This window comes from Malaclemys terrapin, chromosome 1 (genome assembly GCF_027887155.1).
Source record: "Malaclemys terrapin pileata isolate rMalTer1 chromosome 1, rMalTer1.hap1, whole genome shotgun sequence".
In the NCBI taxonomy this organism is placed as follows: Eukaryota; Metazoa; Chordata; order Testudines; family Emydidae; genus Malaclemys; species Malaclemys terrapin.
Genome location: NC_071505.1, coordinates 8231370 through 8258060, shown reverse-complemented (window position 1 = coordinate 8258060; position 26691 = coordinate 8231370). Strand labels below are relative to the sequence as shown.

The following is a 26691-nucleotide window of genomic DNA, read 5'->3' as shown; positions in this document are numbered from 1 at the left end:
ACTTTTTGTGCTCAAAGGAGTGCAAGGAATGTAGTTGTGGTCCATGCCTGCATGGTGGTCCAAAGCTCCTTGCATTTCCTGACACCTTACGTGCCTGAGCAGGGCTCAATTATAGTCTGCCCCAAAATAATGAATAAAATGGCATTAGGTTTGGCAAAGGAAAATATAGGCTGGGTATCATGAAAAATGTCATCAGCAGTGAGATCTGTTAGACTGTGAATATCAAGGGAAGTGTGGGAGCACAATTGCTTAGTGCATTTATAACTGGATAGGAAGAAACTCAAGAGAACATACTGGAGGGAACAGCCCTGCATTCCTAGAGGAAATAGAAAAGGTGACCTAATTGGTCCTTTCCATTTCAGATCTTTATACTAACTGTCTGCTACAGTGAATCATGTTTGGTTGGGACTACTCATTCACAATAAGAAATTCACCACCAAGTGAATTGGGGAGCTTCGCTGAAAATGTAAAATCTTCCATAGCTTGGATCCCCACACATACACACAGAGCAAACATACTGCAGCTGTTCAGGTGGAGGCCTTTCTTCCAGAGTTGCTAATCCACCAGGGATTCCTATTTCAAAAGGAATACACTAACTACACGGACAAAGGATTATAAGGCTAGAAAGAGAGACGTTTATTAAGCGTTGCTGACCTCAGATGGGTCGGGCTGTTTTAGCACTGCAACGCACCGGTGACTGGTTGGTTGGATTGAGATTTCCACAGCAGCAGACCATTAGCAGTATTAATACCAATAAAGACAGCCGCAGGACAAATAAAGCTGCCCTGACCCAGAGTTACTGCCAAAAGGTCCAAGTGAATGGATATGGTGAAACTCTTGCTAGTATTCACTACAGGTATAATTAACTACAATAAAGGAAACAAGGCTATGTTATCAGAATCAGAAGAGTTTGCTGAAGTCTGTGCTAACACACTGGAGCAGGAGCTCTGATGTTTTCCTTTCAACTACTGGAGTTCACCAACATTAAAATTTGAGATCAATAGTCTTATTTAAGCACATGCTTTATACATACAAAGCTGTGGGGGGTGAGCTTTGCTCTCACTGATTTCTTCAAAGACACAGAAATTCACAGATTCTAAGGCCAGAAGGGACCACTGTGAAGTAAGACATAAATTCTTTGCTCCTAAATGTATAACTTTACATTGGCTGTATTTAAAATGCATATTGTTTGCTTGTGCCCAGATACCAAGAGATCTTCACCATTCTCAAAAAGAAGAACAGGAGTACTTGTGGCACCTTAGAGACTAACAAATTTATTAGAGCATAAGCTTTCGTGGACTACAGCCCACTTCTTCGGATGCACAGAAGTGGGCTGTAGTCCACGAAAGCTTATGCTCTAATAAATTTGTTAGTCTCTAAGGTGCCACAAGTACTCCTGTTCTTCTTTTTGCGGATACAGACTAACACGGCTGTTACTCTGAAACCTTCACCATTCTGTATCAGTGACCTGTCCTCTGAGGATGGAATACGTTTCTTGATACTTAAGTTGGAGAAGGCCCCAAAACCAAGACTCCAGATCTGAACCATCATGAAATATTATGTTCAGAGAACTGAACCCAAACTTTGAGGCTTGAGCCTATCTCTAATTTAAACATATACTTTGCTCACTTCTAGCCTCTTTCTCTTATGCTGCGCTAATATGGCAATACCACTAAGTGTGGTGAGTCAGCTAGTAGTACCCAAGTGCTTCAGTTATCAGTACAGCTGCAGGTTTGGTTGTTTGTTAGTGTACATAAAGAGCTGTACTTTCACAAAATAAAATACCCAACTGCCACACTATTATGATGTGCATACATCAAAGACCCCTAAGAACTACACTCTGCAGTTACAAGCCAAAGAGGAATGTTAAATCACTGGCTTTTTAAGGAAGTCACAGACTTTTAAACAAATCTTTATTATATTTTGCAACTATCCATTTAAAAAACCCTTCTGACATAAGTGGCTAGTCAAACTTTTATAGAACATTAGACGTTTACACTATATGGTAAAATTATAATGCTAGCAAATTAGGTTGCAAACAGGGACGGCTCCAGGCACCAGCCCAGCAAGCCGGTGCTTGGGGCGGCCAAGGGGAAGGGCTCTTCGGCAGCAATTCAGTGGCGGGTCCCTCGGTTCCTCTCGGAGGGAAGGACTTGCCGCCGAATTGCTGCTGAAGAAGAAAGCAGTGTGGTGAAGCTGCCGCCGATCGCAATCGCGTTTTTTGTTTTGTTTTTTTCCCCTGCCGCTTGGGGCGGCAAAAACCCTGGAGCCGGCCCTGGTTGCAAAAGGATAGGATAGGCAGGTTACAATGCCACATTCCGGGAGTTGGGTGTACAAAAATCAAAACTTCCTACAATCTGACTGGTTCGCTAGCCAGTTTGGGACATGCATTAACTTGTTACTGAAATGGGTGATGTTATGGATAGAATTTTATGACAAAAATACCACTCAGATGAATCCGCTTATCTTGCAGCTAAAATCGCAGATATGAGGAAACGTTTGCTAACTGTAATGTCTATTACACTGTGGAACAATCTCCCAAGGGAAGTTATGGAAACACTTTTGCTTGAGTAATTTAAAATTGGACTCTACAAAGCACACGAACACATACTGTTAGGAACAATCCTGCATTGGCAGGTGAGAAGGATTAACAAGATGATCCAACAGTATTTTCCATCTTATTTCCATAAGTCATTCAGTAGCTGCATTCTTCTACCCACCTGTTTGGCATGATTGACGCAATGGAAGTATTGGCTGGCCAGTGCAGAGCAGCTGAGGGTCTCATGGGAGTTTTGCTGATAACATTGGAGAATCTTACTCTGCAGATCAGCACAGATTGGATGAGACTCATATCGCCTGGGGAAAGAAAAACAGAACAACATTTTACAGTTTCCGTCTGAGAAAGATTTCATGAGGGCTTTATCCAGCCGTTTTGTTAAAAGTAAACCAAATAGTAAAAGGGAAGGAAAATTTTGTAGAGCTAGGAAGGAAAGCAGCTTCCAGACTATACTGTGCTGTTACCTGAATAACATAAAATACAAGCACAAAAGGGAGCTATAAATTGGACTATTAGGACCAGAGACCAGCTACATCTTCTAGATCCAGCATTCAGTTCTAGTTTCTAGAGACACTAACACCCAATTTACTTCACCTGAGCATAGGCCTCTAATTAAAAGGCCCCAAAGCGACTAAACAGGCCTGGTTTCACCTTCAATAAGAAAAAGTTACAGGAAGAACCACTAGGTAAGTCAAGCCTCACCAATGCATATCTCTATGACATCTTAATACTGCTGCTGGTCATGCACTGGCTGTGTGTGTAGGACAGGCAGGGAATGCTATCTTCTTGGACCTGGCCCACAGAGAACATAAAGGACCCACTATTGTCACCAGTGGAGGGAGATGACCTTTTGCTCAAATGATATCCTGTTATTTTTGGAGCTGAAGGCTTCAAGTTCTAAGCCCAATTCCCAGGTATGTATGTGATTTAAATAAGAATTTTGTCTGTTTTCTTCACTGTATGGGATTCGTGACACTTGCATCAATCTCTCTTGCTAACCCAATGTAGCCATTGTCTTCAATCGGAGCTGTGGGAATTGAACACATCTCAGGACCAGTCCTTTAAAATATAACCTCCTTGGGGAAAGTATCTTGTCATCTTGCATTAATCCATGAAGTGCTATCCATGCCTATGGCACTGAAGAATTAATAAATAATTCCTGAGCTCTAAGCATGGCTCAGACACAGACACCCTCTGTAAACTTGGGCAGGGCAAACTGTCACTATTTTCCCATCTGTAAAATGGGGGTAGAATGCATGCCTACCTCAAAGCTAAGGATGTTTGCAAGGTGCTTTCAAGATGAAAAGTGCTAAGTATTATTAAACTAACTGGCTACCTCTGTGTGTTAATTGTAAAAAAGGGTATTTCTATGGCATTCATCACTATAGCATGAGGGTCAAACGATGTTTTTTTAAACCCAGTAGTAACAAAGTGCTTTTTTATTGACTATAAATAATAAACACAGCTTTAAAAATGATATGGTTCTTCTACTTTGAAGACTAATATTCATTTTATGTGCATATATAGCATACTTAACTCATCTTCCAGTTAGTTCTTCAAGGAACCTGAAACTGGCTGCTCAAATATACATTCCACAATACATTATTTTCAGTTCAATAAGGTTAAAAAAAAAAAAAAAAAGACTCATCAAGCCAGAGTATCCTCAGATGAATATTTTGCTCCTTATTTGCTGATTGGCCTAGGCAGCTCTATATTGTACTAGAGTATGAAAGTAAACTGCAATGCACAATACTGTTCCTTAGGGACATCTGCTTCTTGGCAGCCTCTCAAGATGTAGTACCAAAAAAGGAATGTTAAATCTCCTTGATTTTACAGTATATGCTCATATAAAACATCTCTCTCTTACTCTCTTCATTCAGTACCTTACATCTCCATGAAACACCTAAAACAGAATTTAAATCCAGTCCCATGTGCTTACATTCTTTATGATCTGAAAATTCAGACTTCTGTGGATTCTTATGGATGAGGATTTTCCCTTAATCCCCTCTCTGCTGATACTAGCAAGTGTTTTAGAGGCTGTTGTACATCAAAATGTATGACCATAGAATGTTGTACACTGACTGATTACAGTGAGGTCTTTGGCTGTATCAATATCAAATAAAACGTGAGGGGAAGCACGGCATACGCTCTTTGCAGACTTATGACTCACCGCTCTGATGAGTCTGTTTCTAACAAGATTCATAGATTCCAAGGCCAAAACCAATGGTCATTTTACCTGACTGAAAGCCTGCTCTGGATTGATAATCCAATACCACAGAATCAGTTAACAGAATATAAAGACATGCATATAAAACTTGACCTAACCCTGCCTTAATTCACAAGTGACTTTAAAAGTCTGCCTTGTATTGTGTCCCATATAAATTGGGAGGTTGGGGGAAAGAAGGAAGGAAGGAAATGGCTCTTTATATTTTCATTATGTAAATTTGTCTAAATATTATTTCAATAGTTTTAGGCCAGAGACAAGCTTTTGTTTGTTTTTTTGAGTCATGTTATTAGCAACACAATTCAAAGGCCATACATTATTTTTTATTTGAAATGTGTCAAGGTACACTTTTATGCTGCTGTCAGTACTACAGCACTTCAGGGCCTTTGATTTTCTGTCCGTTAATCACTTGTTTTCATAATGTTTTAGAAAAAGCACCTGCATCCATTGCCAAGCTCCTCAGGCATTCAAACCTGGTATTTATGGGAGTTCAATGCGAACAGGTGCAGTTCCTTGAGTGGACCATGTCCATTTTCTTGGATTACTCTGCTAGGGAAGAACAGTGGGCCTGTATTGATCTGTTATGCTTGTTATGCTACCCTAATGCACGGTTTTCACTTTTGAGAAAAGTCTAAATGAGATACTATCTAACATTAGGTGGCCATAAAATACAAACTGTGGTACCTTCCATTTGGAAAGAGATTCCAAGATGCTTCCAATGTGCATAATGGTAAGTCTGCCATACAGTTACCAACTGATTTCTGTAGAGGAATGCACTCTCTCCTTTTGATGTACAAAACTGCTGTTAGGTGGGCATCACTGAAAGAAAATGGCAAGACAACTCCTTGGAAGGGAAACGAAGTATCTATCAGGGAAGATTTTCTAAGGTTTTATAAAAGTGGTTCAGGGCCTGGAGGGTTTGACTGATGAGGAAAGGTTAAAAGAGTTAGGCCGTGGCTACACTCGAAACTTCAAAGTGCTGCCACAGGAGCACTCCCGTGGCAGCGCTTTGGAGTGCGAGTGTGGTCGCGCGCCAGCGCTGGGAGAGAGCTCTCCCAGCGCTGCAGGTACTCCACCTCCACGAGAGGATTGGCTCCCAGCGCTGGGGCACTGTTTACACTGGTGCTTTACAGCGCTGTAACTTGCTGCGCTCAAGGGGGTGTTTTTTCACACTCCTGAGCGAGACAGTTGCAGCGTTGTAATGCGCCAGTGTAGCCACGCCCTTAAATGATGAAAATACTAATGAAGTAAAACCTGTAACGTATCTTCATTACATTAAGCAATTAATTTATGTATTTCAGTTTTTGTTTTGTTTTGTTTTAAACAGTGCTCATCACCATTGTGGCTTAAGAGACCACCACATAATATCCACCCTAATCTACTTTTGATAAATCTGTCCTGCCTCTGTTAGATCTCCCTGTTCAGAAACAGAGTTTTATGATTCTTCGCCACTCGTGATTTACTGTATCAATAGGGTGTGAAGGCACTAAGGAAGGTGAGGAAGTGTTTAGGGTAGTCCAAGGAGATATAATGAGAAACAAAGGCGTTAAATTAAGAAAAGGTAAATTTAAGATGACCATCAGGAGAAACACATCCTGACAGTGAGATCTATTATACTGTAGAACAATTATCCACAGGAAGTGCTGGAATCTTCATCACTTGGGACATTCACAATGAGACCGGACAAAACAACAGAAAAAATATAATGTAAAGAACAGTCTCCTGCCTGGTAAGGGGATGAGCTGGATAGCTTGATAAGTCTTTCCCACCTCTAATAGATGGGATTCTATGACCACTTTAAGAAAATAACACATCCAAGAGATTTAAAATAGAAAGTTGCTGGGTTGTGTGGCAAAAATCAGAATGAGATACAGTCTGATCTAGGAAGTACATTATATGGAACAACTGCAACAACTTGTTTTTGAGCTTATTACTGTATTACTTCTTAATCTGCTTTTGCTTTCCCGGCTGCCCCTCAAGCACCTCACATGCTAAGAGAATGCTTCTGTGTATGAGTGTAAGCCTTAAAGGATGCCGTTCACCCACCTTTTCAATAAAGCTGATGTAATGGAAGCTGGTAAAGATAATAAAATGAAAACACAAAAGAGAATACGAGGTTGTTGTTTTTTTAAATTCACATTCTATGCTATGGGATGAAGAACATATTTAACGAAAGTGACTTTATCTATCTATCTAGTCTTTCTCAAAGAACTTAAGCTCATTATAATCCCAGGGGCTCCAAGAAAGGAACCCTTTAGAATGTTCAAACAAAATGTCAACCAAAGAGGAAATCTGAAGCCAGAATGGTAAGCTATACAGTTTTGTAATAAAATGGGCATCCTGAACGGAAGAATTCGAATTGCTGATGAGTTTCCAACTGTGCAGGTAACTGGTATAATCCCATAGGATGAGGAATCAGACAATTGTCAGAAGAATGTAAGAGAACACATATAAAAGCACTAACACACTTTGAAACATACAGGAGACACAGATTTCTCAGGTGATGGAGTTGTTCTTTAGCTTTAGGCCTCTCAACAATAAGGCACATATTTATGTGTGTGTATATACACAGATACACACGCACACACACTTATCAGGAAGTGAAACATGTAGTTTCCACTTGAAACCGCAGGGAGTTTAGAGGGAAATGAATCCTGTTAACAAAACTGGATTTTTGCCCAGAAGACTTGATTTATCACCATCTCTCATAAAAAAGTGCCACTGAATCTTAATGGACAGCGGTGGCCAGAGCCTCAGTTTTATTTCTCATTCAAATGTTGGCACTTTCCAACAACACCTATTCTCATTATTTGTATTACTGTGGTGCCTAGGAGTCCCTTGTCAAGCACCAGGACCCCATTGTGCTAGGTGCGGTACAAACAGAACAAAAAGATGCTCCCTACCCCAAAGAGTTTATAATCTGAGGCTAGGTCTATACTACCCGCCTGAATCAGCGGGTAGAAATCGACCTCTCGGGGATCGATTTATCGCGTCCCGTTGGGACGCGACAATCGATCCCCGAATCGGCGCTCTTACTCCACCAGCGGAGGTGGTAGTAAGCGCCGCCGACAGAAAGCCGCAGAAGTCGATTTTGCCGCGGTCCTCACAACGGGGTAAGTCGGCTGCGATACACCGAATTCAGCTACGCTATTCACGTAGCTGAATTTGCGTATCTTAAATCGACTCCCCCCTGTAGTGTAGATGTACCCCAAGTATAAGGCAAGAGACAAGAGATGGATACTGACAGATGGGGGAGTTCAAGGAAACAATGAGACAATATTGGTCAGCATGACAGGGAGTGGGAGTGGACTCCACACACCAACAGCTTAACTGCTGTCAAGTTTTTCTGCAGGCATCGTGTAAAACATCTTTGGAGGCGGATAATGAGGTAACTTTGCGGACGTTGACAGAAAGCATGAGGGGAAACACAGAGGAAAGCATGACGGTGCTTGTTGGAAAATTTAAGATGGGGGTAGGGCTGATGGAGGCTGGCGTCATGGGCCAAAAGAAGGTGGGAGATGACATCTCGATAATGAATGAGAGATGATAAGGATAGGGTGGGGATAGGCCATGAAGGGCCTTGAAAGCGAAGACAAGGAGGAGGAATTCTGTATTATACCTAAGCCCCGTGTAAATTGCATTTTTATTATAAATTATTATAATTATAATGCTTTTAAAATTCACAGCAGCATCATGGGTGTTTGAATTTAATGGGATACGCATGGAGCGAAGTCACCCTCCCCCCCACTCCGAACTGCTGTGATTTTTCCAATATCAAGGAGGGAGAAGCAGGCATCCCAGCTTTCACCTACATGCTGAGGCAGTGGCTGCTTGTGGGGCGTTAGAGGGCTGGTCCCATCTCAGCGGGGATGGGGAAGGCTGCAAGCTGGAGGAGGTCTCGCTACATGGTGCCACCCATCTGTCCCACTCTGGCCAAGGACAGGGATTGTAGCTTGACTTACTTCATATTCAGCCCCTGCCTTGGTCCCTGTTGCTTCTGCTTCCTGGCCAGCTGGGCAGCAGGGTGGGCCCCTCCTCAGACACCTGCTCATGCTCCAAGTGGTAGATACTGGTTTCAATACCTCACCAGCCAGCACTGCAGTATCTCCTCCAGGCTTGCCAAGGGCCACTGCAGGGTGGGTCAGGTTGGGGTTCCAGAGCACCATGCACTGTTAGCCCTACCTCCATATCCCTGCTAGCAGGACAGGAAGCTGGCCCCACCATGAGCAGCTGAAGTAGCCCAATAACATGATTTTTTCCAACAGCAGGGAGGTAGAAGTGGATCTCTCTGCTTTTGCCTCCCCACTGTTGGAAAAATAACAGTATTGGACTTAATTTCATAATTTCTGTGCAATCCTTGAAATCGTGATTTTCATAGGGCCTTAGTTATAACCTTATCTTGACAGATAAAGAAGGACTGATCACAGAACAAGAAGTTAGTGGTGGTACTAGGTACAAGTTATCATAACTTGATCACATTTGTTACGTGCAAGCAGAATGAAGCCCAAACTAGTAATGTATATACATGGTGATTTAAAAGGTCAGTTTCACAAAGCTCACAACAATTATAAGCCAAACCAGTTGAGAGAGAGAGAATTCCAACAGAAACATCTGAATGATAGTTGGGAACTGTTTAAGCAAATTTTACTAGATGCCCAAAAAGCCATAATAAAGAAGGCCACAATGATTAAAAAACTGAAGGAAGTTATAAAAATAAAAACAATATATAACAAATGGAAGAAAGGGGAAGTTGATAGTAATGAATATAAACCAGAAGCTAGGAATTTGTAGAAAATTGATAAAGGAAGTAAAAGGACACAAGGAAAAAATCTATCGAGAGTTCTTATTATCTTTAACTATGTTAAGGACAAAAAATCGTAAGAATGGCATTGATCCAATACTAGATGGAAATGGTAGAACAATCCATAATAATGCAGAAAAGGCAGAAGTGTGCAATAACATTTCTGTTCTGTATTTGGGAAAAAACATGTAGTCAGATTATGATGATGATCATGCCATCTTCCATTCCAGTAGCAACTCAGAATGAAGTTAAACAGCAGATACTGAAGGTAGACATTTTAAATAAGGAGATCCAGATGACTTGCGGCCAAGAGTTTTAAAAGAGTTGGACGAGGACAATTAATGTTCATTTTTCAATAACTCTTGGAATACTGGGGAAATTCCAAAAGTCTGGAAGAAAGCTAATGTTGTGCCAATATTTAAAATGGGTAAACAAGACAACCTGAGTAATTATAGATCTATCAGCCTGACTTTGACACTGGGCAAAATAATTGAATGGCTGAAAAGGAACTCAGTTAAAGAATTAGAAGAGGTTAATATAATTAATGCCAATCAACATGGATTTATAGAAAATAGTTCCTGTCAAATTGGAAATCTTTTTCTGATGAGATTACAAATTTGGTTGATAAAGGTAAGAGCATGGATATAACAAACTTCTGTTAGGCATTTGACTACGTATGCATGAAATTTTGATTAAAAAATAGAATACAAAATTAACATGAACACATTAAATAGATTAAAAACTGACTAACTGACAAGTCTGAAAATCTAATTGTAAATGTGGAATCATCATGGATGCATTTCTAGTGGGGTCCAACAGGGATCAGTTCTTGCCCTTCTGCTATTTAATATTTTCATCAATAATCTGGAAAAAATTTGCAGGTGACACAAAGACCGTACGTATGACACATAATGAAGAGGACAGGACGATGATACAGAGTGATCTGGATCACTTGGTAAGTTGGGCACAAACAATGTGTGTTTTAAATACGGCCAAATGTAAAGTCTAGCAACAAAGAATTTATGCCATACTTACAGGATTAGGGACTCCATCCTGGGCAGCAGTGACTGCGAAAATGACTTGGGAGTCATGGTGGATAATCAGCTAAACATGAGCTCCCAGTGTGATGTTCTGGCCAAAAGGGCTAACGAATTCTTTGGATGCATACAGAGGGGAATATCAGGTATGAGTGGTGAGATTGTATTATCTCTGTATTTGGCCCTGCTGCAACTACTATTGGAATATTGTCCAGTTCTGGTGTCCACAATTCAAGAAGAATGTTGATACACTGGAGAGGGTTGACAGAAGAGCCATAAGAATGATTAAGGATTGGAAAACATGCCTTATAATGGCAGATGCAAGGATCTCAATCCAATAAGCTTAACAAAGATCAGGCCTACAGTAAAAAGTTAGGTGAACCCAGTTATGTCACATAGGGGTGTGAAAAATCCTCACTCCTGAGTGACGCAGTTAATACCTGGTGTAGACAGCACCAGGTCGACGGACCTACTACCGCCTCTCAGGGAGGTGGATTAACTACAGCAATGAGAGAATATGTTAACCTTCTCTTTCACTATTTCTTCACATAAACACTGCAGATGCACCACTTTGCCATTTCTAGTGAAGAGACAGCCAAAGAGAAAGTTACGGGGTGACTTGATCACAGGCTATAAATACCTACATGGGTAATTGGGCTATTTGATAATGAGCACTTCAATCTAGCAGACAAATGGTACAACATGATCCAATGGCTAAAATTTGAAGCTAGTCAAATTCAGACTGGAAATAGAGTGTGCATTTTTAACAGTGAGCAATTAACGATTAGAACAATTTACCAAGGATTGTGGTGGATTCTCTATCAATGGCAATTTTACAACCAAGACTGGATGTTTTTCTAAAAGATGTGTGTCTAGTTCAAACAAGAATTAATTCAGGGAAATCCTATGGCCTGTTTCAGCGTAGCAGCCGTGTTAGTCTGTATCCACAAAAAGAACAGGAGTCCTTTGGCCCCTTAGAGACTAACAAATGTATTTGAGCATAAGCTTTTGTGGCTACAGCCCACTTCTTCGGATGCATAGAATGGAACATAAAGTAAGGAGATATATATACATACAGAACATGAAAAGGTGGAAGTAGCCATACCAATTCTAAGAGGCTAATTAATTAAGATGAGCTATTATTAGCAGGAACAAAACAACTTTTGTAGTGATAATCAAGATGGCCCATTTCAGACAGTTGACAAGAGGTGTGAGGATACTTAACATGGGGAAATAGATTCAATCTGTGTAATGACTCTGCCATTCCCAGTCTCTATTCTAGCCTAAATTTATAGTATCTAGTTTGCATATTAATTCAAGTTCAGCAGTTTCTTGTTGGAGTCTGTTTTTGAAGCTTTTCTGTTGCAAAATTGCCACCTTTAAGTCTGTTATTGAGTGACCAGAGAGGTTAAAGTGTTCTCCTACTGGTTTTTGAATGTTATGATTCCTGATGTCAGATTTGTGTCCATTTATTCTTTTGCGTAGAGACTGTCCGGTTTGGCCAATGTACATGGCAGAGGGGCATTGCTGGCACATGATGGCATAGATCACATTGGTAGATGTGCAGGTGAACGAGCCCCTGATGGCATGGCTGATGTGATTAGGTCCTATGATGGTGTCACTTGAATAGATATGTGGACAGAGTTGGCATCAGGCTTTGTTGCAAGGATAGGTTCCACACACCACACATCAAAAACACTAACCCAGGAAAGGCTGTATCTTAGACATGTTATGCAGAAATAATCAGCAAGGTATAGACAACGTCTGGATGTGGGGATCTACACAGAGGTCTGAGTTGAAGATGATATTCATGTTATGGGCCTGAGTGACAGGCAAAAATATCACTGTGGACAATACCACAAAAGAACATAATGTTCACTGCTTTAGTAAGGACTCATGTGAAGGGAGTGCGGCGAACAGCGGAGAGGCTGACAGGGGGAGTTTGCCTGGGGAGAGTCCACTGAGGCTTTCATCTTACAGGGTTCTCTCAGTAGTAACTGCAACAGCTGAGGAAGCTAATATGGATGGTGAGCGCTCAGCTGTTGTGACCTGCACAGGATGTGCCGTGTTTTTGTCTTTCTTCCCCAGGACAGAAGCGACTTTGTCTGTACAAAGTGCAAGCTGGTCTCCATATTGGAAGAGAAGTTCAAGGACTGGAGAAACAGGTATCAACCCTGCATTGCATAAGAGAAAATGAAGATTTCCTGGACAGAGGTCAGGAGATGCTTCTGCGGGCACAGCATTCTGAAGAATCGGAGCAGGCTGCACAGTGGGGACAGAGGGACGGTGAAGAAAACTGGCAGCATGTGACCTCCAGAAGAAGAAAGAGGAGCGTCCATGTACCAGCAATGCAGATACAGTTGAGCAACCGTTTTCATGTTCTCTCCACAGGTACTAATGCAAAGAGTGAACTAGATGATACATCTAAGGGAAGGGAGCAGAAGGAGACTCCACCGATTGGAAGGCATGAGATGCACTGTCCTAGAGATGGGTGTTCCACGACCACCATTCCCAAGAGAAGGTCTCCCTCCTAAGGGGGACTGAGTCATCTATCTGCCATCCTGACTGGGAAAGCCGAGAAGTGTGCTGCTTGCCAGGAGCTAGGATTCACCATGTGACGGAGAGACTGCTGAGACTCATCAAGCCCTCGGATCGCTACCCCTTCCTGCTTCTCCTGTGGAAGGAAAAGGCCCAGGTAGAGACAGTCGAATCATGGAAGTCAATGAATGGCTACGCATGTGGTGTCAGAGAGGCTTTGGATTCTTTGACCATCAGATGGTGTTCCAAGAAGGAGGAGTGCTAGGCAGAGATGGGCTCCACCTAATGAAGAGAGGGAAGAGCATCTTCGCAAGCAGGCTGGCTAAGCTAGTAAGGAGGGCTTTAAACTAGGTTCACTGGGAGAAGGAGACCAAAGCCCTGAAGTAAGTGGGGAAGTAGGATACCAGGAGGAAGCACAAGCAGGAGAGCGCAAGAGGGGAGGACTCCTGCCTCATAGTAAGAAAGCAGGACAATCAGCGAGTTATCTTAAAGTGCCTATACACAAATGGAAGAAGCCTGGGAAACACGCAGGGAGAACTGGAAGTCCTGGCACAGTCAGGGAATTATGATGTGATTGGAATAACAGAGACTTGGTGGGATAACTCACATGACTGGAGTACTGTCATGGATGGATATAAACTGTTCAGGAAGGACAGTCAGGGCAGAAAAGGTGGGGGAGTTGCACTGTATGTAAGAGAGCAGGATCCTGACAAAAGGAAGAAAGGAGAGCAGCAGAATATGGACCCTGGACTTCAGAAAAGAAGACTTTGACTCCCTCAGGGAACAGATGGGCAGGATCCCCTGGGAGAATAACATGAAGGGCAAAGGGGTCCAGGAGAGCTGGCTGTATTTTAAAGAATCCTTATTGAGGTTGCAGGAACAAACCATCCCAATGTGTAGAAAGAATAGTAAATATGGCAGGCAACCAGCTTGGCTTAACAGTGAAATCCTTGCTGATCTTAAACACAAAAAAGACGCTTACAAGAAGTGGAAGCTTGGACAAATGACCAGGGAGGCGTATAAAATATTGCTCAGGCATGCAGGAGTGAAATCAGGAAGGCCAAATCACATTTGGAGTTGCAACTAGCAAGGGATGTTAAGAGTAACAAGAAGGGTTTCTTCAGGTATGTTAGCAACAAGAAGAAAATCAAGGAAAGTGTGGGCCCCTTACTGAATGAGGGAGGCAACCTAGTGACCGAGGATGTGGAAAAAGCTAATGTACTCAATGATTTTTTTGCCTCTGTCTTCACGCACAAGGTCAGCTCCCAGATTGCTGCACTGGGCAGTACAGCATGGGGAAAAGGTGACCAGCCCTCTGTGGAGAAAGAAGTGGTTCGGGACTATTTAGAAAAACTGGACGTGCACAAGTCCATGGGGCCAGATGCGCTGCATCCGAGGATGCTAAAGGAGCTGGCGGATGTGATTGCAGAGCCATTGGCCATTCTCTTTGAAAACTCATGGCGATTGGGGGAGGTCCCGGATGACTGCAAAAAGGCTAATGTAGTGCCCATCTTTTAAAAAAAGGGAAGGAGGAGGATCCGGGGAACTACAGGCCAGTTAGCCTCACCACAGTCCCTGGAAAAATCATGGAGCAGGCCCTCAAGAAATCAATTTTGAAGCACTTAGAGAAGAGGAAAGTGATCAGGAACAGTCAGCATGGATTCACCAAGAGCAAGTCATGCCTGACTAACCTAATTGCCTTCTAAGATGAGATAACTGGCTCTGTGGATGAGGGGAAAGCAGTGGATGTGTTATTCCTTGACTTTAGCAAAGCTTTTGATACTTCTCCCACAGTATTCTTGCCAGCAAGTTAAAGAAGTGTGGGCTGGATAAACGGACTATAAGGTGGATAGAAAGCTGGCTGGATCATCAGGCTCAACGGGTAGTGATCAATGGCTCCATGTCTAGTTGGCAGCCGTATCAAGCGGAGTGCCCCAAGGGTCGGTCCTAGAGACAGTTTCTGGAGGATGGTGTGGACTGCACTCTCAGCAACTTTGCAGATGACACTAAACTGGGAGGAGTGGTAGATACGCTGGACGGTAGGGACAGGGTCCAGAGGGACCTAGACAAATTAAAGGATTGGGCAAAAAGAAATCTGATGAGGTTTAACAAGGACAAGTGCTGAGTCCTGCACTTAGGACGGAAGAATCCCATGCACTGCTACAGACTAAGGACCGAGTGGCTAGGCAGTAGTTCTGCAGAAAAGGACCTGACAGTGGACGAGAAGCTGGATATGAGTCAACAGTGTGCCCTTGTTGCCAAGAAGGCTAATGGCATTTTGGGCCGTATAAGTAGGAATACTGCCAGCAGATCGAGGGATGTGATCATTCCCCTCTATTCGACATTGGTGAGGTCTCATCTGGAGTACTGTGTCCAGTTTTGGGCTCCACACTACAAGAAGGATGTGGAAAAATTGGAAAGAGTCCAGCAGAGGGCAACAAAAATAATTAGGGGGCTTTAGCACTTGAATTATGAGGAGAGGCTGAGGGAACTGGGATTGTTTAGTCTGCCGAAGAGAAGAATGAGGGGGGATTTGATAGCTGCTTTCAACTACCTGAAAGGGGGATCCAAAGGGGATGGATCTAGGCTGTTCTCAGTGGTAGCAGATGACAGAACATGGAATAATTGTCTCAAGTTGCAGTGGGGAAAGTTTAGATTGGATATTAGGAATAACTTTTTCACTGGGAGGGTGGTGAAGCACTGGAATGAGTTACCTAGGGAGGTGGTGGAATCTCCTTCCTTAGAGGTTTTTAAGATCAGGCTTGACAAAGCCCTGGCTGGGATGATTTAGTTGGGGTTTGGTCCTGCTTTGAGCAGGGGGTTGGACTAGATGACCTTCTGAGGTCCTTTCCAACCCTGATATTCTATGAGTCTACCAAATCACTTCCTAGAACCATGTGAGGGTTTCCGTTCAAAGTGCTAAATAATAATCAGAAAACAAAGGGAGAGTAATAAGAAGGCACATGATACTCAAGATATGTTTTGCACGGTTATTTTTAGTTTCAGAATTCATTTTCCCTTATGATAAATTATTCAAGACTACCTTCCCACATTGAACACATCACAAGTCATGAGTGGATTATGAAATATGCAAAACACAAATCAAACAATAACGTTCTTTTAAAATATTTTGGCAGCATTACTGCAGTGTAACCAAAATCTACAATGGATATTTCTAAATGGTCCACAATCAAACCCCCACACATCTACAATCCAGCTGATTACAACATGGAAAAAAACCATCACCTGAAGACTAAATGCTGTACAGTTTGATTCTTGTTTGATTTACACTTGACCGTATATTGAGACTTTTTTGGTAGATTAAAATGAAAGAGGAACTGTTCCAAGAAAAAACTATAATTAAAATGGTGAAAGTAGACAGGATTAATTTCTCTTCCATCATGATTCAGAATCTGGAATAAATGCAGAAATATTGTACTAATGACTTCTGCACTGTGACCTTGAAAACAACTCACTCTGCCCACTGTCAAATGAATCAACCATTTATATTACTAGCAATCAGTTACTAGTGTTAATTTCTATAATAGTAAGCCAAAAGAATCTAAAAATGAACATGTATGGTGTATTACAGCAGACTAAATTAAGCATTGACAAACTCCATACGAAAATTTCATAAGCATCTCGACTTATCCCTCCTTCCAAGGAAAAATAAAATCTACTTCAAACATTTTGACCTATGAAATTTATAAAAGAGGATAGAGAGCATTCAGATGTCTCTTAAAGGCAATGTTAAATCTTCAACTATTTCCAGTATGTTAAAGCAAGCTTTGTACACTGCCAAAAAAGTCAGATTTAACAAACATGACTGGCAGAAGGTTCTATTGACCATTTTATATTTCTTCTTTGGCCTTTCTCAGATGGTAAAATACCACTGTCTGGAAGGTTTTTACTTTAATTTTTACTATAATCTACAAGACGTATATAAACTGAAACCATCCCCAGCAATGCAACAATATATTTACTGTATGAGGGAATAGCATTAAGATTAATGGGAAGGAATTAAGACCCCAATGCAACAAAGCATGTAAGAACATGCATAACTTTAAACACTAAGTAGCGTCATTAACTTTAATGAGATTACTCATGTGCTTAAAGTTATAAACATGCTTAGGTACTTTTTGGACTGGGGCTTAAAATTAGTCTTAAGGATCAGGAAAGATTTCTTAACAGTAGGACCCTATTAGGTTGAGGCACCCTCTCCCAAGGGAAGTAGTAGAAACCCCATTACTTGGGGCATTCAAAACTAGCCTGAACAACCCATTAGTACAGTGGTCCCCAACCTTTTTCATCTGGCAGGCGCCAGACGACGAGCCACGGAGGACCGTGGCGGCGGACGAGCATCCGCCGAAATGACGCCGACAAGCGGCACGTCAATGGGCGTTGCCGCCGACAAGCAGCGACGACACCTCTGGACGCTGCTGCTTGTTGGTGGCATTTTGGCGGATGCTCGTCCGCCGGTGCACTTAGACGCCCCGGCGGGCACCGCGTTGGGGACTCCTGCATTAGTAAATGTGCTGCAGGAAATAACCCTGATCTAGAGCCTTCAAAATGCCAGAAGTAATGTGATTTAGAGAAAGTTAAAAGCACTTGTACAGCCTGTCACCACGTGCACAGTACAGGACTCCTGTTGACTTTGATAGGTAGATTTAGCCCCAATAAATTTGTTTCAATCTGTGCTGAGTTTCTGTTCTGCCAAAACATTATTCCTTAAAAATAAATAATTAAAAAATAAATAAATAAACTTTAAAAATGCAAAGTATGCCATTACAATATATTATATAAATGCACAGAGGTAACAGTTAGTCCCACAGTTGCTGTGGGAACCACAATTTTGGCATCCTAACTTGCAAGTGTTTACATTTTCAACCATGATGCTACAGGAACAGTTTGCTTTGACTATTAAGATATTTTTTCTATATGCTGCAGGATAAATAGTGTTTTGATAGAATAGAGATGGGCATTTTAGAAATTCTAAGACAGGTAGAAAAATATACTCAGTGTCAAAAATATAAATCAGTAAACCAGAGTTTATTCAAAGAAACTGTAGATGGTGTGGGGGTGCATGCACCTGCATACTTTCCTTCTGTACAATTTGAGAATGGTAAACATTTCCTGGTCTTGTGATGGGAAGAATGCTGTGCAAGTCAGGAGAATGGTAATGACAATAAACATCTGCTGTACCATAGGGCAGAGAAAAATAGACTAACTCTCCCATGAGGGTGCATCTAGTCACTCTGGTATGCACAGAAACACATATATTTATATCACATATGTGGTTATATAATCATCATATAAACACACATTTCAAATACCACTGCATGAAATCAAAATGATAAAAATTAACTTTAAACTATACTTGTAGCATTAGCTCTTTGCCTAAATCTTTCTAACTAGAGAGAATTGTTGAGGCAGAGTTGCTCCCTGGGAACCGGCATTGATACTTTGGCTGACACTCCTGAAAGAGGGGACTAACCTGAATGCTGCTTGTGACCACCTCTGTTCCAGGACTGGTAAATGTAATGTAAAATAAACAAAGTTCCATAAAGAATATACCCAGCCACCGCATCATTGATTTCTGCAGAGGAAAGTCCACCTGCAAGGCCATGAAATCTGCTATGCAATACTGAACTACCATACGGTAGTCAAAAGAAGAAAAATAATAGAGGGAGACTAAAGCAAGGACCAAAACCCCCAATGAGTAGCATAAACCAAACGGGGAGGAGGGATAGCTCAGTGGTGTGAGCATTGGCCTGCTAAACCCAGGGTTGTGAGTTCAATCCTTGAGGGGGCCACTTAGGAATCTGGGGCAAAATCAGTACTTGGTCCTGCTAGTGAAGGCAGGGGGCTGGATTCAATGACCTTTCAAGGTCCCTTCCAGTTCTAGTAGATAGGCTATCTCCATTAATTTATTTATTTATGATGTAGGGATGCTGAAAGGTTTTATTGCCATTTGTTTCAGAAAAGCTGCATGACTCTCTTCTGGGCTCTGTAAAACTCACAAGTAACATCGTCATCCCAAACTCAAAGCAATAAAAATTGTATAGCAACACACACTAATACAGAATCTTGCTTTCATTTTATATATATGTATGTGCTTGGCATTATTCATTTTTTAAAAGAATTCTGATAGATATTAATATTTCTTTTGAAGCTTTTTAGATTTTTATCTATTTAAATTTTTACAGTTGCGGGTAGTTATTAGGGAGAGGCAATTATTTAATGACTGTAGATGTTGAGATTCAAAAAGTTAAAGCTTTATGAATGCTGTATAATTATCTGCAGCTCCAGCTCTGGTAACGCCGGAATGGCTATTTTAGCGGAGCTGTAAATATGCGCTTTATGCAGCATTCATTACCTACAATGCATTTTATACACATTAAGGTGGGACTGTAATAAGTGCTCAGACATCAACTTTCTTACTTTACCCATCTGAAAATTTCAATTATTATTGAAGGAAATATTTTTTCATCAGTTTGTGTGTGTGTATACAGTGACGCTCTTCACAGATATTTATTGATAAAAATTTAATCCTTCCAAGCCTAAACATATACAATATTTTGATGTGTAGAGACACTCTTCCTGTTCATCAAAGGTCAACTACATCACTCACCATAAAATACCCTGAGGCATACAGCACTATGTTCTGGCACATTACCCCCCAAATATTATTCTCTCGTGTAATGTAAGTTTAACTAGTTTTTTCATGGGGAGAGCCAGGAATTAGTGCACAGTCTGAAAGTCTGTTACTGACCACAAAAGAAAGAAATGCTATGGTCAAGAGGTACGGTATAGAGAAAGCAACAAAAGATTTAATTGCTGCTGAAACGGATTACAATTTTCATGTTAACTTAGTATTTCCTTCACCTAGCTGAAACACAGACATGATGTCTGACACTAACAATACACACAGCAGTGGTTTTCAACCTTTTCGGACTCAGGACCTACTTGTAAACCTTGATGGTCTGTCACAACCCAGTGCAAAAAACATCTGGCCTACTAAATATTTTTTACTCATTAAATGTAATATACACATAATCATAATAAGTAAGTGCTAAATAAGTACATCAGGTGAACCACAGCAGCAGCTCTAGAGGATGTTGTGAAGGCCAAGACTATAACAGGGTTCAAAAAAGAACTAGATAAGTTCATGGAGGATAGGTCCATCAATGGCTATTTACAAAAGTATCTTCAAATTTAACTGTAATTATGACAACCTGTGGTAAGGCCTAAACTTATCATAATCTAGTAACATCATTTAAATTAAATACAAAATAATATTAAACAGTACATGTTACTGCTGAAATTTTAAATAAAAGTCAAAGAACTGAACTGGTGGAAGTTACTGGCTAACCAGCTAGAACCAGAGATCGTTGAAATGTTGAACCAGCTTTTGACAGCAGTAGCTTCTTTTGTGGATGCAGAGAATATTTTCTTCATTTCACTTTATTCAACTAGTTCAATGTAATGACTTCTTCATTCAAAGTTAAACAAATTGGGAGTTGATAAAGCAGGAAAGCATCTCTTCCTCTTACAATCTATGACTAAGAATTAGATGTGAGAAGTATTTATTAGTTCTACAATCTTGAAGGACGTGATGACCCGCAACAATCGCTTCAATTCACTAAATACGGATACTACTTCCTTTGTTTAAAAAAATCAGTTAGTTTTAAATACAAAACATGTTTTGATAAACTTTTTTTTAATGCATCCAGCACATTTAAGGTAGTTTTATTTAACTACATTCTTTTAAAATGCTGGTTTTGCACGTTTTTAACAGAATTCCAATTTCCATCTAAATAGAGCTTGACACAAAACAAGTAAAAAATAATAAGCTAGTACATAAGAAAGGCATCAGTCACCATTTTCTATTAATCTGAATAAATTTGTTTAAGCAATACATGTGTAGAGATACAGTGCACTGCCCGGATTAGCAAAAAGTAGTACCAAATTTAATGTAAAGACTTTTGTTAGTTGCAAATCAACATGTTTTAATGGTTACCAACTCCTGAGAATGCACTTTTCTTTAGGAAAATAACTACAAAGTACCAATGCAAAACAAGATTTAAATCAATCTTGTACAATTTATGATTCATTATGGAAGCAACTGTTGACCCAAGAGAAGCAACATGATTCCTGTGGTCAGCTGCAGGTGGAAGTTGGTGCTCTGGGGCACTGTGGTTTCATAGATGTCTAAGGGTACGTCTATACTTACCTCCGGGTCTGGCGGTAAGCAATCGATCTTCTGGGATCGATCCCGGAAGTGCTCGCCGTCGATGCCGGTACTCCTGCTCGGTGAGAGGAGTATGCGGAGTCAACGGGGGAGCCTGCCTGCCACGTGTGGACCCGCGGTAAGTTCGAACTAAGATAGTTCGACTTCAGCTACGTGAATAACGTAGCTGAAGTTGCGTATCTTAATTCAAAGTGGGGGGTTAGTGTGGACCAGCCCTAAGTGAAGCACAGGGTCTGAGATGACCCCCCCAAAGGAGTGACCAATCTAACAATCTGAGGGTGATTACTTTGATGGTGAGGATTGTAACAGAGGAGGTGAGTTTTCAAAGCACTTCCCCCTTTCTCCAGTATCACTTCCACCAAGTATCAATAGGCAATTTCTAAACTATTCCTTTTATGTCTTATTATTGATTGAGCCACCAGCAGGAAAGCTGCCTCTTTTAAAGGGATAAAGTAATTTACCTTTTTCACCACTGGTTGTGTAAAACAGTAGGAGAACACCAAGCAAAGCTACAGTCTGTTATCCACTCACATAGTAAGGCGGTTCTATTGTAAACCGCACTCTGCACTGACTGAAAGCACCCATCAATGATACTGAGAGCTCAAAGAGACAATAATGAACATTACTGTAGTTAGTTATTGTTTGGTCTACTTACAGCCCTATTTTAAAATGCTATTGCCAGCAGAGCTATTTTATGTGATGTCTTTTTCATGCAGCAACTTTTTTATATATCAAAGCAAAAGCCAATACTAGGCAGTTTCTCCTGCAGCCTGTTTGATAATAAAAGTTAACACTGAACCCTGGCTGTTATCAATCTTCATAAATGTGTCCATGATATGGCAAGCCTGTTCCACATTACAATGAGCCTGCCACTAATACATGCACAGGAATGACTCAATGGCTTAATGGGTCTTCTAAATGGCTTTAAAAAGGGACCAATTTTATTGGGGAAGGAAGTTTCAAACAAAATTTGTTCTCTCTTTCTTTAAGTATATATGATAAGAAGATTTGACTTTACCTTTGGTCTATCCCTGTCTTGCTTGAGAAATGGTTATAACCTACTTTAATACTAATTCACACACATACAATAGAGACCCCAGGGAAACTGCATGTAGTATTCAGGAATTTCTAATAAGAGGAACTTGTTATGCGTATTTAATTAGCTCCTTTTGGCAGAGATCTACATGACTGAGGATGTTTTGTCTTCCAGTACAAGAAACAAACTTTGACAGAGATGACTAACTCACTTTTGAAAGTGCACACAGCCTATTAAATAACTCTCAATGGCTATGGGGGGCAAGAACTTCATTTATAAGTAAGTAATATTCGGGAAGTAGTTGGAAACACTAATAGGGCAAGCTGTTACTCAAGGTTTTTGAGCAAAAAAAAAAAAAAAAGTGTGTGTGTGGGGCCTTGTATGGTCTTGACAGCTTCTGTATTTTAAATTCAACATGGTCTAACGATAAGCAATAATCTTACTTGCCTAAATGCTCTATGGTTTGTATGGTCCTGGATACATTAAAGACTGCTTCTCTCCTTGTGCTATACAATGGCTGCTGATATCAGCTCTGGCAGTCATGTTAAGAGCCTAAAAACTGTTCATAGATTCTATAGCCAGAGGGGGCCAAACTATGATCATCTAGTCTCACCTGCACCACACAGGCCCTAGGACTTCACTGAAATAATTCCTGTTTTAAAAGGTGGAGCCTGGTAATGGCTCTTTACAGTGATGAGTCCTCAGGTGTGGAACTCACGTCCCCGACTGTCCAGCAGAGCCTTATTTGTGGACCAAACAGATGGCTACTTGCAAAGACTTTTTACATCGGGGAAAATGTGAGGGGTCAGACTTTTTTTTTTTTTTTGCTTGAGGAAAGAAGAACTACTGAGCTGGAATCTTATTGACATTGACTCAATCTGTAAAAAAATGTTTATTGTTTTCAAAATATCTGCTGATTACTGCGTTTATATGAAGAGTAATAAATATATTAAATACATCTATTATACTGCATCAGGAACAATCTTATGGGGAGAATGGGAAGGAGGAAGGATACATACACTGAAGCAAAGGAAGAACATTTCACTATTCAATGTGAGTGCAGAAAGACCCATAGCAAAACAGTGTGAACAAGGGGCAATCTACCTCACACAGCTGCATCCATGCACTTCAAACCAGACCTGCAACACCTCATAATCCTGGACTTTCTTTCCATAGTGTATGCTACACAATGCAGCACTTTTTAAAGTATATTGTCCATCTTGATACATCCTTGACAAAACAGTCCATCTCTACAAGGTTAATGGCCAGGGACACAGCACTCAAGTGGTCTCCTTAAAGATGCACACGTTAAACTCCACTTCAGTTCAATAATTTTCTTTGGGTTGTAAGTGTGTGCCTTGGATTAGTATATATTTTGACTCTGTATTGCAGTAAGAGAGATGGGGAGGAAGAGAAGCATGTGAGAGGGTGAAGGAGCTTACACATTTTTACACTGAAAGCTTTCTAGTTTCAGCTACAGATCCTTCCTGGGGCACATAGCATTTGTCCTTACAAATATACTGAGAGTTTAACTGCTCCAGAAACATGTACGGGTCAAATTTCTGTCACACAATTTTCAGCACTCTTTTCTCTTCAGTGCTGGAAGGTGGGGTTCTGTTGTTAATATTTCCAGTCAACTATCACTAAATATATTTGAATGGTCACCACTGTTAATGTCAGAATTCAATTCATTACAACTCAGACAAAACTTCTGAGGAAATTTCTGCTAAAAAATTAATGAGATGGTTTTTGTCTCTTCAGAAATTAGGCATGTATTTTAAAAATGGCAAATACTGTGGCTAGATTTAAAAATGGGTTAGGGCATTTTATGACCAACAACAGCATTTGTGATTACACTTTAAAATAAGAGTTGTCGAAACACACACTTCAGGGCTGCAGCAGTAATCACTAGATAAGTCAGAATGGATGTGAACACCAACAGGATCAGAAATAATTCAGTATGGCACATGGAGATAACTAGAAATAATGGGATAAAATTAAAGGGAAAATACAGACTGAACACCAGGAAAAGCTTCCGGACAGCAACATGCATTAAGCTGTTAAATAGTCTGCTGAGAGAAACGAATAAAGCTGAGGAGTTTTATAAAAGAGAGGTACTTATCTTCTGTAAATGGAGTTCTTCAAGATGTGTGACCCCAGCTGCATTCTATGTGGGTACGCATACACTCCACACACCTGAGACTGGAAGGTTCTTGCTAGTAGTGTCCATTGGTCCATGCCTGCACACTTTCTCTCCTCAAGCTCCAAGCGGAGGGCAGAAGGGGCAGTGTGAACCAATTGCCTCTCCCATTCTTTCTCTACCATGAAACCAAGTGTGATCTGAAGCAGAGGGGCAGGAGGGCGGGTAGTGGAATAGAGAGAGACCACACAATCTCACAGAACTCTGATTATGGAGGTAGGTAACCTCTCTTTCTTCTTCAAGGGCTGATCCCCATGTGTATGCCACTGAAGGAGACTGACAAGCAATTCTCATGAAGGAGGTGGATGCAAGGAATCCTGCAGTATTGAGGACTGAAGGATCGCAGACCCAAAGAATGCATCAGTTGAGAAAGTGTGCACCAGGGCATAGTGTCTTATGAAGGAATGAATGGAACTCCATGTGGCTGCTTTGCATATGTCCACAAGAGGTATTCCCCCAAGCGCAGCCTTTGCTCTGGTGGAGGGGGCTCTCACTCTGTATGGCAGAGGAGTCTCAGACAGCTGGCAAAAGAGGAAGCTACAACCTGAAATCCAACTAGACAGTTGGTGACGAGATTACCCGCTCTCTCATGCATTCTATAAGGGCAAGAAAGAGTCTGTGTGACTTCCTCAAGGAACAAAATCCTTTAAGACAGAGTGCCAACGCTCAATGCACATCCAAGGAATGGAGTCTCTGTTCCGCCTAGGTGGTATGAGGCTTCCAAAAAAAAATTACAGGTACATTTAAGGACTGATTTTTGTGGAAATCGGAGACTACTTTGGGGACAATTTTAGTGTGGAATCATAAAAAAACACTTTATCATCATGGAATAAAGTGGGTTGGCCATTAGGCCCTCAATTCAATTATGGCTACCAGGAAGGTAACTTCATAACTAAATGGGATAACAAACATGTTGCTAGTGGTTCAAAAGGTGGTTTAGTTAGTGTCAAAAGGACCAAGTTAAGGTCCCAAGCTGGAACATCTGTTACTGGATGTGTGATGAAAACAGTTGTTAATTAGAGAGGGGCAGACACTGATTGCTGCTACATGACCCAGAAGTGAGGTAAGGGAAAGATCAAAGGGTTTCAAGGTAAGTAGATGGTCTAAGACGGCAAGGACAGTTGAAGACGACTAGGGAACCAAAACTGTTGTGGGAGTGATGAGAATGACCACCGCTATGTCCTGCTGGATCTTTCCAGGCGTACATCAGACTTCCTGAACCATGGGATTATGAGGGCATCTCCTCTGGAGTTCTGCCCTGTGCTCCCTGAAGAAGTTTATTGTTCACTTCTTGTTATCCCAAATAGGTCCAGAGATGGGGGTCTTCACTGTTGGAATATGTTGCTCACCATTGAGCTGTGTATCTCCCATTAATGATCTGTTGAGAAGTCACAGCTGAGATGTTGTGGCTCACAGGGAAGTGTACTGCTGATAGTGTAATAAGACAACACATACACCAATTTCACAGCTGGACTGCCTCTACGCAAGGGGATGTAGATCTTGCTCCTCCCACTTGTTGATATAGAATAAAGTTGCAATATTGTCCGTCACCTGGACACAATGGGAGTGCATAAATGGTAGGAATCTTTTGCAGGCCCTCCTGAACTGCTCTCAATTACAGAAGATTTATTTGCATTCTTGATACACGAGCGGTCCATGTACCTGGGCTTGTGCATTTGTCTAGACGCACTCCCCAACCTAACAGAGAAGCATCCATGATTGAGGCCTTCTGAGGAGGTGGGGGAGCAAGGGGAACTCCCATGCACACACCTGTTCTTTGTCTTGCACCAAACTAGGGAGTCCCATACCCTACGAGGATTTGTGACTAACTTGTCCACACTCTACTTGCTTGGAGCACAAACTGTGCAAAGCCAGGCTTGCAGGCATTAGACGCCATGTGATGCAGGAGGATGAGGTATGTCCGAACTGATGTTTGTGGTCTGAGCTGATTGATCAGAATGTTCATGGACTGGAACCTGTCCGTAGGAAGGTAAGCTCTGTCTCATAGTCTGTGTTGGAGCAAAGGTGGACTCTTCTATATTTATGT

At 41.3% G+C, this 26691-nt stretch overlaps 1 protein-coding gene across 2 annotated transcripts in view; it reads right to left on the bottom strand.

Moving 5' to 3' along the window:
- CHCHD3 (coiled-coil-helix-coiled-coil-helix domain containing 3) overlaps positions 1–26691 on the bottom strand; it is a 267701-nt gene that overhangs the window by 6995 nt on the left and 234015 nt on the right. For both annotated transcript variants that reach the window (XM_054015802.1, XM_054015812.1), the window contains exon 7: positions 2721–2856. In XM_054015802.1, the coding sequence (XP_053871777.1) occupies positions 2721–2856 (136 nt within the window). The remainder of the gene's footprint in view (positions 1–2720; positions 2857–26691) is intronic.